The 13946-nt window shown below is 45.9% G+C and overlaps 1 protein-coding gene across 2 annotated transcripts in view; it reads right to left on the bottom strand.

Moving 5' to 3' along the window:
- Nucleotides 1–13946, bottom strand: part of TTC27 (tetratricopeptide repeat domain 27) — a 1731040-nt gene that overhangs the window by 918952 nt on the left and 798142 nt on the right. For both annotated transcript variants that reach the window (XM_078648753.1, XM_078648752.1), the window contains exon 7: nt 2105–2238. In XM_078648753.1, coding sequence (XP_078504879.1) covers nt 2105–2238 — 134 coding nt within the window. The remainder of the gene's footprint in view (nt 1–2104; nt 2239–13946) is intronic.

The following is a 13946-nucleotide window of genomic DNA, read 5'->3' as shown; positions in this document are numbered from 1 at the left end:
CCTCTTAGTGGCAAATAAAAAAAGATGCCCAGGAATCCCTCTGGAACAACTGATATTGAGAGGGGAAAAAAGACAAGTACAGAAAATGAAGAGCCAGATTAAGAGTTAAGCAAACAGAAATAAAACTCGATCAGAGTTAGCCATGCTCTGAATATGCAAGTCCTCAATCTGGAGACAAATACACTGAACATTGATGGCTTCATGCAATCTCTGCAAATATTTATTTGAAGGGGGGGAAATGTTATCCTCCACAATGTGAGTCTGCGAGCTAGTGCCTATTCCACCTTCAGTGACAAACTCCTGCAGCTATGCTCACGCAAAGATAAACATTGATTCTGGCATCTTGTGTCAAGTGCTTGCTCCTTTGGAAAATGAGAAACCAACATGAAATTAAGATCTTGATGGGGAGAGATTTTCTCTGAAGCAAACTAAGAGATGCCTATAGCTAGTTCAAATGTTTCCCAGCTATCTGGCACCACAGGGGTGTCCAATGTAGGTCTAGTTAAGTGTATTCAATAGAGCATTCTCAAAGAAAATTAGCCCCTGTCCGATTCACTTTATGCAGACGTATTTTATGTGGATAACCTGAAAACTTGTTATGGATTCAACCCTCCTGAACCTAAACTGATGTAACGTCTTCAAAAAGATCTGCACTTTGGGAAATGAGGAGAGGCCTTGAGCGTTCTCAAGATGTACTCAAACCGGCCTGCGTGAATTCTATTTGCATCTTGCTCACAGCAATACTTTTTGAAGATGGTAATGAACGGCTGCCTTAAATCACAGGTTCTCACAGGCGTCTCTCCTAAGCTGCTCCTGCAGAGTAGTTCTTTGGGACTGAAACTAAAAATATCACTATGACATCAGGGCTCGAGTCGAGGGTACACGCGGGTGGACAGCGTCCACATACCCTTTTCACAAGGTGGACGCTGTCCACCCTGCCAAGAAGTTGAACCCCACTCGAAAATATGCTGAACACGTACTGGCGTAATTTTGAGACACCGGGATACATTCAGCAGCGCCTGCTCGTTATCTGCTTTCCTTCTGAGCAGCAATGTGTAGACGGGGAGAGGGGTTTTGTCATTTGAGACTCCACCTGGGCCATAACAGAGGCCGAATGTAAGGGCCCATTTGGCCTTCTTTTGTCCGAAGTATCCAGGCTGGGGCCTGCCTATAGCCACACACTTAGATGTAAATGCAGAGGAAGGAAAAAGAAAGCAGCAGCATGTTAGCACTGCAAAGGCGCATAAGAGAGGCACAACTTTGACTTTGTTGGGACCCCCATCTATAATAGCTATTCATGCACAGTAAGAATTTCAGATGCGTTACTCTGTCCCAATGCAAAATAACAATTTAAATACCAGTATTTTGTATTTGTTTTACTGCGCTATTCATTCCAATATAGGGTGTCAGTTCACATTACAGCAAACATACACATTATATTGACAATAAATTACACAAGTTTGTAAATCATTGCACAGGATGTGTTACATAAGACAGTGAGGGTTACTGGGTGTAGGAGTCATATATCATCCTTCAGAGCTCACTCTGTTATAATAGAAGTATTACAATGCAACTGTGTGTTACAAAAATATCTCTGCTCTGTGTTCAAAGCAGTAACCCACTTACTTACCTATCTACATACAATAAAATCTGCCATCTGCATGTTACATGATGTGCTTTGCAGGAGGTGCATTAACCCTGTATGCTCCTTTAAGTCAAAACTAGGTCTAGACAAAAACCAAATGAAATGTCAAAAATCAAATGTGTTAACCACCAGGCAGCTAAAGCAATCACATCTACATGGAAATGTGCTGCACATGGAATATTACGCCTGGTTAGGCAGGCAGCAAAGTTAGTTTGTCAATACTTGGGTAAAGGAACCTGTCATGCGCAGTGATGTCACTTCCTGTTATGTCACTTCCTGTGATGTGACTTCCTGCGATGTCACTTCCTGCAATACCACGCGCCGTGATGTCACTTCTTGTGATGCTACCTATATTGGAGAGTCCCCCACTTCTTTTTTTAGGACTTGTGCCCTGATGACCATTATGGACAAGGCAACCGCAACTCCACCTACATAGAAAGACAGCTTTGGCATAAATACCTTTGGTAACATTTCCACTGGAGTAGGCGCGGGAGTCAGCTCATTGAGACTGAGGACGTCTTCTTTGCGCTGTACATCGAGAACCAGCTGAGCCAAAAAGTTTTCTTGAAACTGGGTTCGCTTTCCCAGGGCACCTAGTAGAAAGCAAAAATATTTAAAAGTAAATTAATCGGCCCTCTAAGGCTATTAAGTGTTTCATAAAACTCCGTCGGCAAGTTTTGAGTACAGAACACAAATATGACAAAATTCCATTCCCTAAAATCATTCACAATAAATTAAAACCAATTTCACTGTACATCCTGTTCCCCTCTATAAAGATGGCTGTTCATTGCATTAGAACCCCTTAAGGGTATTCTGTGCATCTCGGCATTGGCCCATAAAGGAAAAACATGGGGCTGACCAGGGTCGGACTGGGAACAGAAACCGGCCCTGGCGAACTACTCAGCTGCCCCCCTCTGGGGTGAGGGGGAGTGCAGCCGAGCAGTGTGCGAGGGCCGGTTTCGGCAGATTTTGTTACCGGGGGCTGATAATGCCGACCCCCGCTAACAAAAACGGCCACCCAGGGGTCTAAAACCTGCCCCCTCCCTTGTGGCCTACCGGGAAACGCCTGGTGCCCGCTATGGCCAGTCTGGCCCTGTCACTGATAATGCCGACCCCCGGTAACAAAAATGGCCACCCCGGGGCCCAAAACCTGCCCCCACCCTTGTGGCCTACCGGGAAACGCCCAGTGCCCGCTATGGCCAGTCCGGCCCTGGGGCTGACACCTTCGGCTCTCAATCTCCATTTCCCTTTCTTAGCACCATTTAATCATGTGGCCTGAAATAACCCACGTAGGGTCAACGAACACATACTCCCGGAACATAAAAGTAATGCTGCTTTCTCGTTAATATTTCACATCAGTAATAATTGTTGATTGGCGGCATCTTTTTTACATATGAAACATGCCAGGATGTTCAAATCTTTTACAAGGAAATGTTAGGAAGTTTATAATGTGATTACGTACGTGCGCGTGTGGCCGGATCTACGTGTCCAACATCGCATGAGTTCTAATTGCAGTTAGGCACCATGCTCTAAAACGTGGGCAAGATTCGATTCACCGCATCTCTAAACGTTACAGACTTCCTTTTTCAGCATAAGAACTAGGTTTTTCAATTTGCCCATAATCACTCGCCACCCAACAAGTCTGTTAACTATTTGTCACAAAATGTCCTCTTGTTGCACGCCATATGTGAAGTACTGCGATCACAGAAAGCTAGGGACGGTCACTGATTTGTAAGGGGTAGCGGTCGTTGGAGAGCTAACCCTGGGTATCCATTGTGTTGGATATAATGGCCTCACACACCCTTGCGAGTGTCATGCTTCATCACAGGCAATGCTCCTCATTGGGTAGGTGGTGCAACACCCAACGGGCACACCTCAAAGAGGGGCTCTTTATCGGAGATCTTTTTATCCAACTGCCTATGGGTGAAGTGTGGGTGAGGGGCCAGAACAAAGTAGATAGTGTGGGTGGGGATAAAATGAGGCACAAGGTACCGGAAAACAATTTTATTCTGGTGGTCCTCTGCCGCAATTAAAATAAGGGTTAGTCTGTACTCGCTGGAACTTAAGTTTCCAAGAGCCGGACCCGGCAGCGATGGGTAGGCGCGAGATACACTGACACAGGCAGCATTAACCTGATTTACTATGGTTTCTCCCCGGATGTCAGACCTGCCGGGTACTGTTGACACCTATTAACTTTAACTACTAGGCAAGAGCAGGTGTTAAACAGGTAGTACAACTTGTGTGCTTTTTGTAAACTGACACTTCCTATAGGTCATGTTTCTGTAGATAGTAGTTTTCATTTATACTAGGTCCTGAAGAATCGCATGTCAATGAACTTTAAGCGACAAACATGTTGACCACACCTTTCATTTTTTAGTACTGTCCCGCTCTTGGAAACTTAAGTTCCAGCGAGTACAGACTAACCATTATTTTAATTGCTGCAGAGGACCACCAGAATAAAATTGTTTTCCGGTACCTTGTGCCTCATTTTATCCCCACCCACACTATCTACTTTGTTCTGGCCCCTCACACACACTTCACCCATAGGCAGTTGGATAAAAAGATCTCCGATAAAGAGCCCTCTTTGAGGTGTGCCAGTTGGGTGTTGCACCGCCTACCCAACGAGGAGCATTGCCTATAATGAAGCATGACACTCGCAAGGGTGTGTCAGGCCATTATATCCAACACAGTGGATACCCAGGGTTAGCTCTCCAACGAGCGCTACCCATTACACCTCAGTGACCGTCCCTTTCTTCTTTTAGGAACAGCCTAGTCTCCTTTTTGTTGTCCATTATGCTTAGGGCTGCGACTGCGGCTGGACCTTCCACTCATCCTCCTTGAATGGTAATCTCAGCCCTCTTGGATCATAACCGATCCTTTCTCCCCCCCCCCCCCCTCCCCTTTTGTCATATCACAGAAAGCTAACTACACCCTTCGACTCCCATGTCCTATAATAACAGCTTTGTGTTGTGTTTTCATCCTTTATTAGAATTTACATGATGTGATCTTGGTCATGGAACTGTTCTGTGTCATTAAGAATGATCTGTGTTCATTAAGAATGTTGGCTTTCAAGATTGGATGTGATTTTGGTCATGGAACTATTCTGTGTCATTAAGAATGATCTGTGCTCATTAAGAATGTTGGCTTTCAAGATTGGATGTGATTTTGGTCATGGAACTATTCTGTGTCATTAAGAATGATCTGTGCTCATTAAGAATGTTGGCTTTCAAGATTAGATGTGATCTTGGTCATGGAACTGTTCTGTGTCATTAAGAATGATCTGTGTTCATTAAGAATGTTGGCTTTCAAGATTGTCAGTTACTGTGTAAGACTAGAAGCCGTGGTCATACTGCCTGCAGCTCCTCAATGTCATTAAAGGATTCTTGCTTTAATTGGATCCTGTGTCCTTTGTAACACTTTGCTATTGGGCTTTATTGTTCACACTTACGTTCAATGTTATGGTCCACGCCTCTGCATAATATCAATGAATGAGGGTTCGGCCATAGACTGGACCCTGCAAGCAGACTGGAGAGAATGGGGATGGACCACCATACTATGGGGATGGACCACAATACTTAAATAGACTATGTCTATAGCGCATCCAGTAGGATACGTCTGCTGCGCCCCAACCATATGGTGTTTGAAACCTAGGACAAGTCTACTATGTTCCTGAGATGTCAGGTTAGCCAAACAGACGCCACTTTGGCCGGGTGACGACATGCTACTGGAGGTTAAGAAGCTTTCTCGGTTCCGCCAATCACGAGTGTAAAAAAAGTTGAGGGGGCCCATCTGTAAACTACATGAAGTGGCCCTCCTTCCGGACTCAACAGAAGCTCTCTGGCCAGGGTACTGCGCCGAGGGGGCCCACTGAAACTTGTGGGCCCCCAACACTGCAGGAGCTGTGGGGGCCTATGTTACGCATCTGCCGCCAATGGGATAACAAAGGCATTTCTACAATTGGTGACATAAGAGACACTGGACGGGTAATGCTGTTCAACACCCTGCCAGGTTCTGAGCTGGGATGGGGCAGTGAGATAAAGAACGGTGATGGATCAAGCCCTGATCTTTGGACTGGGTAAGAGTGGTCTGCTTAATTCAGACACTCTGTTCATCACCACCCCCTTTTCTGTATCGTTTTTGGCCACTATAGGTGTGGCAGGGTATACTCAGACATGAGTCCCTTTCTCACTGCTCCATCAGGATTCAAGCAAGCCGGGCCGAAGAGGCTGAAATGCCAGAAACCGGTCCCCGGTAGCTTGTCTCCTTTCTGGTGAAGAATTGGCTTGGTAGTTTGGTCTGCCCTGTTCCCATGATGCACTGGGCCAGGGACAGACTAATTTGCATATAGCCAGGTTCTGAGCTGGGATGGGGCAGTGAGATAAAGAACGGTGATGGATCAAGCCCTGATCTTTGGACTGGGTAAGAGTGGTCTGCTTAATTCAGACACTCTGTTCATCACCACCCCCTTTTCTGTATCGTTCAACACCCTGCAGCAAGAATTCCAACTGTGCCACATGCAAATATATAGGTATTTACAACTACATCACGCTTTACAGGATGAGAATATAGACTGGACTTTGAACCCCGACAGCAGTCCCTAAGAATCCACATTACTGGGAGAAGAAGAGCTGACTACTAAAGTGGTCTCCCAGATATACTGCATACTTATTAATAACAAACCAGACACGCTCCTCTGACTCCGAGGGACCTGGAAAAGGGGCTTGTGACCCACGGAGACAGTGGAATGGACTGAAGGGCTGCCCTGATACACCTAGAGAAGTCGCCATTAAGTCCACATTGCGACTCATCCAGCTGAAAATCCTTTTCAGAATGTATTATCATAGGAGCAGGCTATATAGGATGCAAAGAACCCCAAGCCCTCAATGCCTGCGCTGTGGGTTGTGAGAAGGCACGTTCATGCGTACCCCTTAGGACTGCTCCCACGCAAGTAAATACTGGAGCATCATTGTCAGTGAGCTAGAAGCCATTCTGGAGGTGGCCATCCTGCAACCCTGCAGTTCATCCTCCTGGGAATCCCTTGTGATGTGGATCCCCCACAAGCTCAGATCCTAGGTTGTCACGTAGGATTCATGCTTGCTAAAAAGAGACATCGCTCTGTTCTGGGGAGGGTCGACTATACCCACTAAGCGGCACTGAAGTGTAGGTATGGACATTTGCGTGGAGAGGTGGTTTACACCGGCTGACGTTGACCCAAAAAATTTGACAGAGAAAGACAGAAGAAACCAGCCAATCGGATAGATGGTAAACAGGAGATGTTCCAGGGGAGGGACAAACACAAGATGTCCAAGGTGGGGCAAGGAACGCCATTGAATAAAAAACAATCAACCAATGGTAAGCAAAGGGGCTGTGAGCCCCTGTAAATTCTTGATAAACCTACAAAAGATTTTTTGCAACCAGAAAGCTTGCACTGCCTGGTAGGTTCGACCTAAAAAGGCAGTAAAAGGGGAGCAATTGCAAAATTAATTTCTTTGTAATTTGCAAGAACAAATATAAATTGGGGTAGAATGGATGATGTTAAGACACATATGTGGTGTGAGGATTCCTTGGGTCCCAGAGAGTGTCAGAAACGTTGGTAAAATGTTCTGTTGAGGACAAATATTTGAGGCCTAGATACAAAGTTCAGACATGCTAAAATATGTAGCTGAACAGAACATGTATGGGTATCTCAGCAGATAACGTTTTCAAGATGCCCATTGTCAACACACTGCCACAAGCTATCTTCCCATCTAATTTCTGTGGAAACCACAAGCTAGACAGCAGACTGCTATCGCTGAACTGTGTCATAACAACGAGGTATGTGATCTTCCGCAGAGCTAACGTAGCAAATTATCAGAATGAGCTACTACAGGAGGGTATGGATACAGAGCACCAGAAACAGTCAGGGGCAGAGGAAGGGAGAGTGGTTGAGGCAGAGTAGTTGATGCAAAGGTGGGGCTACCAAGGGGTGGTGTTTAACAACTGGGGGAGCTACTGTCTGAATTGCAAAGGGTGTTGAGCTGAGAGGCAAGCCAGGAGGAAGCAGGGAGCTGGGACAGAGTGATAGGACTGCAGCAAAGATTGGAATTCACTCTTCTGAGTATCCTTCAAATTATGGTTACACTGAGACAAGATTTTTCAGGAAGAGTAGTGAGTTCAGCTCTTATGTAAAGCTGAAAAGGGATGGTGTCAGTAGCATCTGTCAGGTGAAGTAGGAAATGCAGTAGTAGCAGCCGGGAGCCTCTCAAAGCAGTTGTAGGAAGCCAATCCAAGATATGTAAAGCCTACAATAAAACACATACAATGCCCCCAACTCCTACAGCAAGGGCTCCCCCTGCACCCAGTTCCAGCCACCACGTTAAATTCAGGAACTTTTGTGGCCTTCATTAAACAACACTCATGGATATATCTAACCAGATGGCGCACATCGATATACTGTTCCTCAATTAAGTGTGATTTCACATTAGACTAATCTGAACTGAGATAACATGAGCACTGTAATCTGTTGAGCTGTGCATCGCTGTTCTAACTTGTCGAGATTACCTGTCTATCGTCATGAGAGAACTGGATTTGAGATACGTCGACACTCCGCTTAACCTGCACTTCAACATCGCTAGAATGTCTGCTCCACGTACAAGGACAATAACCACCATAAATAACGTACACAACTGAGCTCATATAAGCACTATAATCTGACACACCATTGTCACTTTTGAACCTGTGGTATCAACTGTCTGGATGTCCTGTTGTCATGGGAGAAATGCATGACTACTTGTGCTTTCTGTCAAGAAGTGCTTCGTATGACTCAATGCACATTGAAGCACTTCATTTCACACTTGTTTGCAAATTTACTCTGGCGACAATCTTTCTTTCCCCTAAAGCTACAGATTGATGGAAAAATTCAAAGTGTACATAGAGAACACCGGTAGTATTTAGCCTGCATTGTCCCTGTAAACACCAAGGTGTCAGGGAACTCGCAATACAAGTTAAAATTTGTACACGAAGCAGTAACTGAATTACCCCACCACCTGCTGCTATCACCCATCACACCCACTCCTCTACGGAAGTTTTCAAACGGAATTTTGATGAGCATTCCCAGCACCCAGTAAAATAACTGTAAAGAGCACTCCAAATAAGTCAACCTCAAACCTGAAAAGCCAAAAGAAAATATTTATGAACAGGATCCCAGATTCTAAACAATGCTAGAGCCCAGCCTACTTCAACAGGGTATAAAGAAATCCTGGATGCATTTCTATCTTTCGTAAAAATAAAAAAAAAGTCTGAGTCAAAAAAAAAATCAAGATGCCGAAGAAGAGCAGAGACTTATGAAAGAAGGGCCTAGGCAGGCAGCCAATGCATCAGCATGGTGGGAAAACAAAAAGCCTAGAGCAAGGAACAAAACACATGACACAGACCTACAGAACAAAAAGCCTAGGGGGATGTAAAGATCAAGTAGCGATAAAGGGAATACAAAGAGAAGCGTAGGAAAACCCCATGCACCCAAACCATTCGGACCCAGATGACACTGACTGAGCTGAAACACTTCCAGACAAACTCTCAGCATTGGAAGCTTTATTCACTGAGCCAGCTTACTAGTTAGAGGAACACATCTTTATAACCTTGCAATGGGTCGTTACTGTTTGATTGTCTTTTGGAAGGATCACCCGGAGGACTAGCAATTACCAGAAGAAGTCTTGTAGACATTTTATTCAGTTTATTTAATTCTGAAGAAAACCTGAATTGAGCAAGCCTGATCCCTCAAATATTTTCAAATGAACCAATCTTGGAAATTGCCCTTCCCGCCAAAATAAACCCCAGCATTTTTTCAGGATCATACAAATGACCAGCTCTCCCAATTTCATCTCCTCTTCGTCATTCTCCAACTCCCCCACCCTGATAACGAAGTTTTCTCTCTATATCCGCCTCTACTCCTTCCCATGACTACTCCCCCGATCTACAAAGTCACTGTAGCAGCTCTTCCACTGCATGTTGCTTATCAACTCTACACCCAGCTATATCCTAGTACTTCTATCACCAACTATATCCTATTACCCTTGCCCCTTCCCTGTACCTTTTCCAATACCCTATTGCTTGTACCTCACCATATCACTTAACACTTCTACCTGTATCCAAGTAACTCCACCTGTGCTTATTCTCTAGTATAGCTACCTATACCATAGTACTTCTGTCAATACCCTGCCTACACCCACCACCTGCTTTTATATACTCTAATTAGTCTACTCTTAACTATACCTCTCACCTCCTCCCAAATCTACACCCTTATAATCTACCTCTGCATAGTACTTGGTCCCACAAACCCTACCTATACACTATAACATACACATGAACAGCTTTATTCCTATGTACTCTTGTGCCTCAATGCCGAACTTTCACTTAGTGACTCCTACCTAAACACTATTACTCACCCACTACCCCACCTATACGCTTTCACCTCTATCCCTATGCTATACTGATCCGTGCCATAACCATACCACAACCTACACCATGGTACCATCACCCAAGCTTACATATTATCACCTATAACCTATTACCTCTACCCTACATTATGCCCTAGTACCTATATATCTGACAACACCTTTGAACCTCTACTACTAAGTATAGCCTAGTGTGTCTAACTCAACATTTTCCCTAGTATTTCCACTTTTTATTTGTGGAATATATCAAGGAATGGGATTTCCTCCCGTTGGAGTTTCACTAAAATGGGGTTTTACCAACTTGGGTTGGCCAGGCTGGTTTTCTCCATTTTGTTTTGTTTCCAGAAATGAGATAGAATCACTTGTGTTTTTCAGATCTGGTGTCAACAAGGCTACTCAATGTTTGCCATGCCACCCTAAAAATACAGTTACAACCATGAATTGTGTTTCAATAGTTGCACCGAGTTATTCGAACAAAAAATGTACACTACTAACCCAACTTCTGGCCTCCTGACAAAAAGTATGCGGTACGCCATTCTAATGATGAAAATTACCAAAAAGAAAGAATTGGTTTTCTCATCGAGTGTAGTAGAAACCTCTTGCAATTTAAATAATCTCACGACAGGAGAATGCAGGGGGAGTTTACAGTTATCATATGGAGGAAATGATAGGTTAAGATAACATTCTGTAAGATGTCTAAATCCATGCATCTGGAGAGGCAAGAAAAATGACAACCTCCAATGGCTCCCAAACAACACAACCGCGCGCCACTGTAAATAAAGATCAACTTCCCCAGGAAGCAGGGAGACCAGCTGTAAAACATATATGGAAGAGCGCGCTGCTAATATACTCGTCTCTCTGCTGTCACCATGCAGCACTTCTATAAATCTCCATCAAACGTTGTAAAACTTAAATAAGCATAACGCATTGATTCTCTGGAAAATAAGCACCTTGTCTTGTTTAATCAGGATCAGACAGGTGTAAACATCATGCTCAGGTGGACTCTCTCCTTGCTCAGCACAGGCTTTCTGGCATCCAATTAAAAATGCAGGAAATTAATAGGATCCTCCATTAACCCAATACACTATGCCTCAATGATTTTAGCATAATGCTCAACGATTAATGTGGCATTGGGTCTGGCTGAACATGCAATGGTATGACCTACAACAGATGGGCACCCACCCACTATACTGAAACTAAAACACTCATTGGCGAAAAATCTGTGCATCTTTGCTGGCACTACGAAAAAAAAACCATTCCAACTGACCCCCACTCCACCCCCACCCACGGCCCTCTGCATCATATGGAAAAAAACATTTTGAAAATAAATAATGGAAATAATTGACTTTTTAACTTGATCACCAAGCAGGGATACTTATATGTTTTCTGAGGCTTATAAAAGAAGATTCTTTATTCTTTTGAAATGTGTATCACACAAATGATTTTAAATTGATAGAAAAGGATGCACTGGTGGTGGCAAGCAAATATTCTTAAAAACAAAGCAAATATTCTTAAAAATGTGTGTCCAGCCTGACTCCGGTCGGAACTGGTCGCTCCTCTCGCAGCTCTTCCCAGCCATTTGTGCCAGCGACCTGCATCCTGCCCTGCCATTGTGCCTGGTATCGTTGCCTGCATTGATCACCATTGTGCCAGCTAATTGTGCCTGCAACCGCATTTTGTCTTGTGCCAGCTAATTGTGCCTGTGACCGCATCTACTACTGTGCCAGCTTATTGTGCCTGCGACCGCATTCTGTGCCCTGATTGTGCCAGCGATCGTTTCTGCTTGTGCCCACGACCTCCCTTGCCACCTTGACCAGCATTTGTTGTTGTGCCTTTAGCCCGTCCACGCCGCCGCTGCTCCCCCGCGGCCCCACCCCCGCTACCTCCAGCTCCTACTGACCATACCCCGCCCCCCGCCTCCCAGCTGCCCCTCCCTCGACCCGCCCCCCTCCACTATCCATATATGACAGATGGACCTGCGCGCAGCGGTCGCGCCCCATGCGCGCCAAAGGGAAGCCCGTCTATGCCCGTCCGCGCCTGGACCACGCCCAGCGCCATACCCCCTGGTCCTCGCAATACCCACTCCTCCCGCATTACGTATGACGCCGCTACCCTCCTTGCCCTCAACCCCGGCCACAAACCACAATGCTGCGAGGCTGCCCCAGGACACACCCATGGACCCTTCGCCTGCCACTCCTGCAAATTCGCCTGCGTCAGGACCCACACCAAATCCACGACCTCCAAACACTGCTCCCACTCTAACCACCTGAAGTGCATCCTGCTGAACACCCGCTCGGTCCACAGACATGCCACTGAACTCTGGGACCTACTCGACACCACATCGCCGGACGTCGCCTTCCTTACAGAAACCTGGATGAACGCCTCATCTGCCCCCGACATCGCCATAGCCATCCCGGACGCTTACAAGATCATCCGAAAAGACCGCACCAACCAAACAGGGGGGGCATAGCCATAGTCCATAAGAACACCATCCAAATCACGACCAACTCCGACGATAACCTCGCGACCACCGAACACCTTCACTTCCAGATCCACACCGACCCCAAGACCACACTCAGAGGCACCCTCATCTACAGACCACCAGGAACCCGCACACAATTCAGCGAAGACATCACCGACTTCATCAGCCCGCATGCCCTCACCTCCGAGAACTACATTCTACTGGGAGACCTGAACTTCCACCTGGAAAAGGAATACGACAGCAACACCACCACGCTTCTGGACAACCTGACCAATCTCGGACTCAAACAACTTGTTGATACCCCCACCCACCTTGCCGGACACTCGCTCGACCCTATCTTCACCTCCAGCAAACACATCTCCTTCGATCACACCACAGCTCTCCATTGGACAGACCATAGCTGCGTCCACTTCAGCTACAAAAAAACAACGACCCACAACCCCCCACAACCTATTCCTCGAAGAAACTGGAACAAAATCACCACCGACCAACTCTTCACATCGCTTAACCAAAACCCTCCTGCCATATCATCGGACCCAAACCATGCTGCCACCAATCTCACACAATGGATCACCCACAGCGCTGACGAATTAGCACCTTTGAAAAACCACCAGACCAAACAAGGTAACAAAAAAGCCCCCTGGTTCAACGATGACCTTAAGAAATCCAAGAAGTTATGTCGCACCCTCGAGAAAACCTGGAGAAAAAACCCAACCACTGACAACCTGACCACCTTCAAGGATGCCACCCGCAGACACCACCAATTAATTCGATCCACCAAGAAATCTGCATTCAAGGATCGACTCGACAACAACGCCCACAACAGTAAGGAATTATTCAACATCGTCAAAGAATTTACCATCCCCACCGCTGACACCAACGACATCACTCCCTCTCAAGACCTCTGCGACTCTTTATCCTCTTTCTTCCACAACAAAATCGTCGACATACATAACAGCTTTGAAAACCATTCCGAAGAACAGTCCACTCCACCCACCTCCGAACCAAAACAGCACTCTCACGACCTCTGCGCCTGGAACCCAATCACTACTGAAGACACCATCCGCCTGATGAACTCCATCCACTCAGGATCACCAACCGACCCATGTCCCCACCACATCTTCAACAAAGCAGACTCCATCATCGCACCCCATCTCCGCGATGTCATCAACTGTTCCTTCAACTCCGCTACCTTCCCGGAAAGCTGGAAACATGCCAAACTCAGCGCACTTCTGAAGAAACCCACAGCAGACCCCGCAGAACTCAAGAACTACCGCCCCATCTCACTACTCCCATTCCCTGACAAAGTCATTGAGAAAGCCGTCAATAGTCAGCTCGCCGCCTTCCTTGAATCCAACAATTCCTTCGACCCCTCACAGTCCGGCTT

This window comes from Lissotriton helveticus, chromosome 6 (assembly GCF_964261635.1).
Source record: "Lissotriton helveticus chromosome 6, aLisHel1.1, whole genome shotgun sequence".
NCBI classification, from domain to species: Eukaryota; Metazoa; Chordata; class Amphibia; order Caudata; family Salamandridae; genus Lissotriton; species Lissotriton helveticus.
This window is presented reverse-complemented; position numbering and strand designations above follow the sequence as displayed.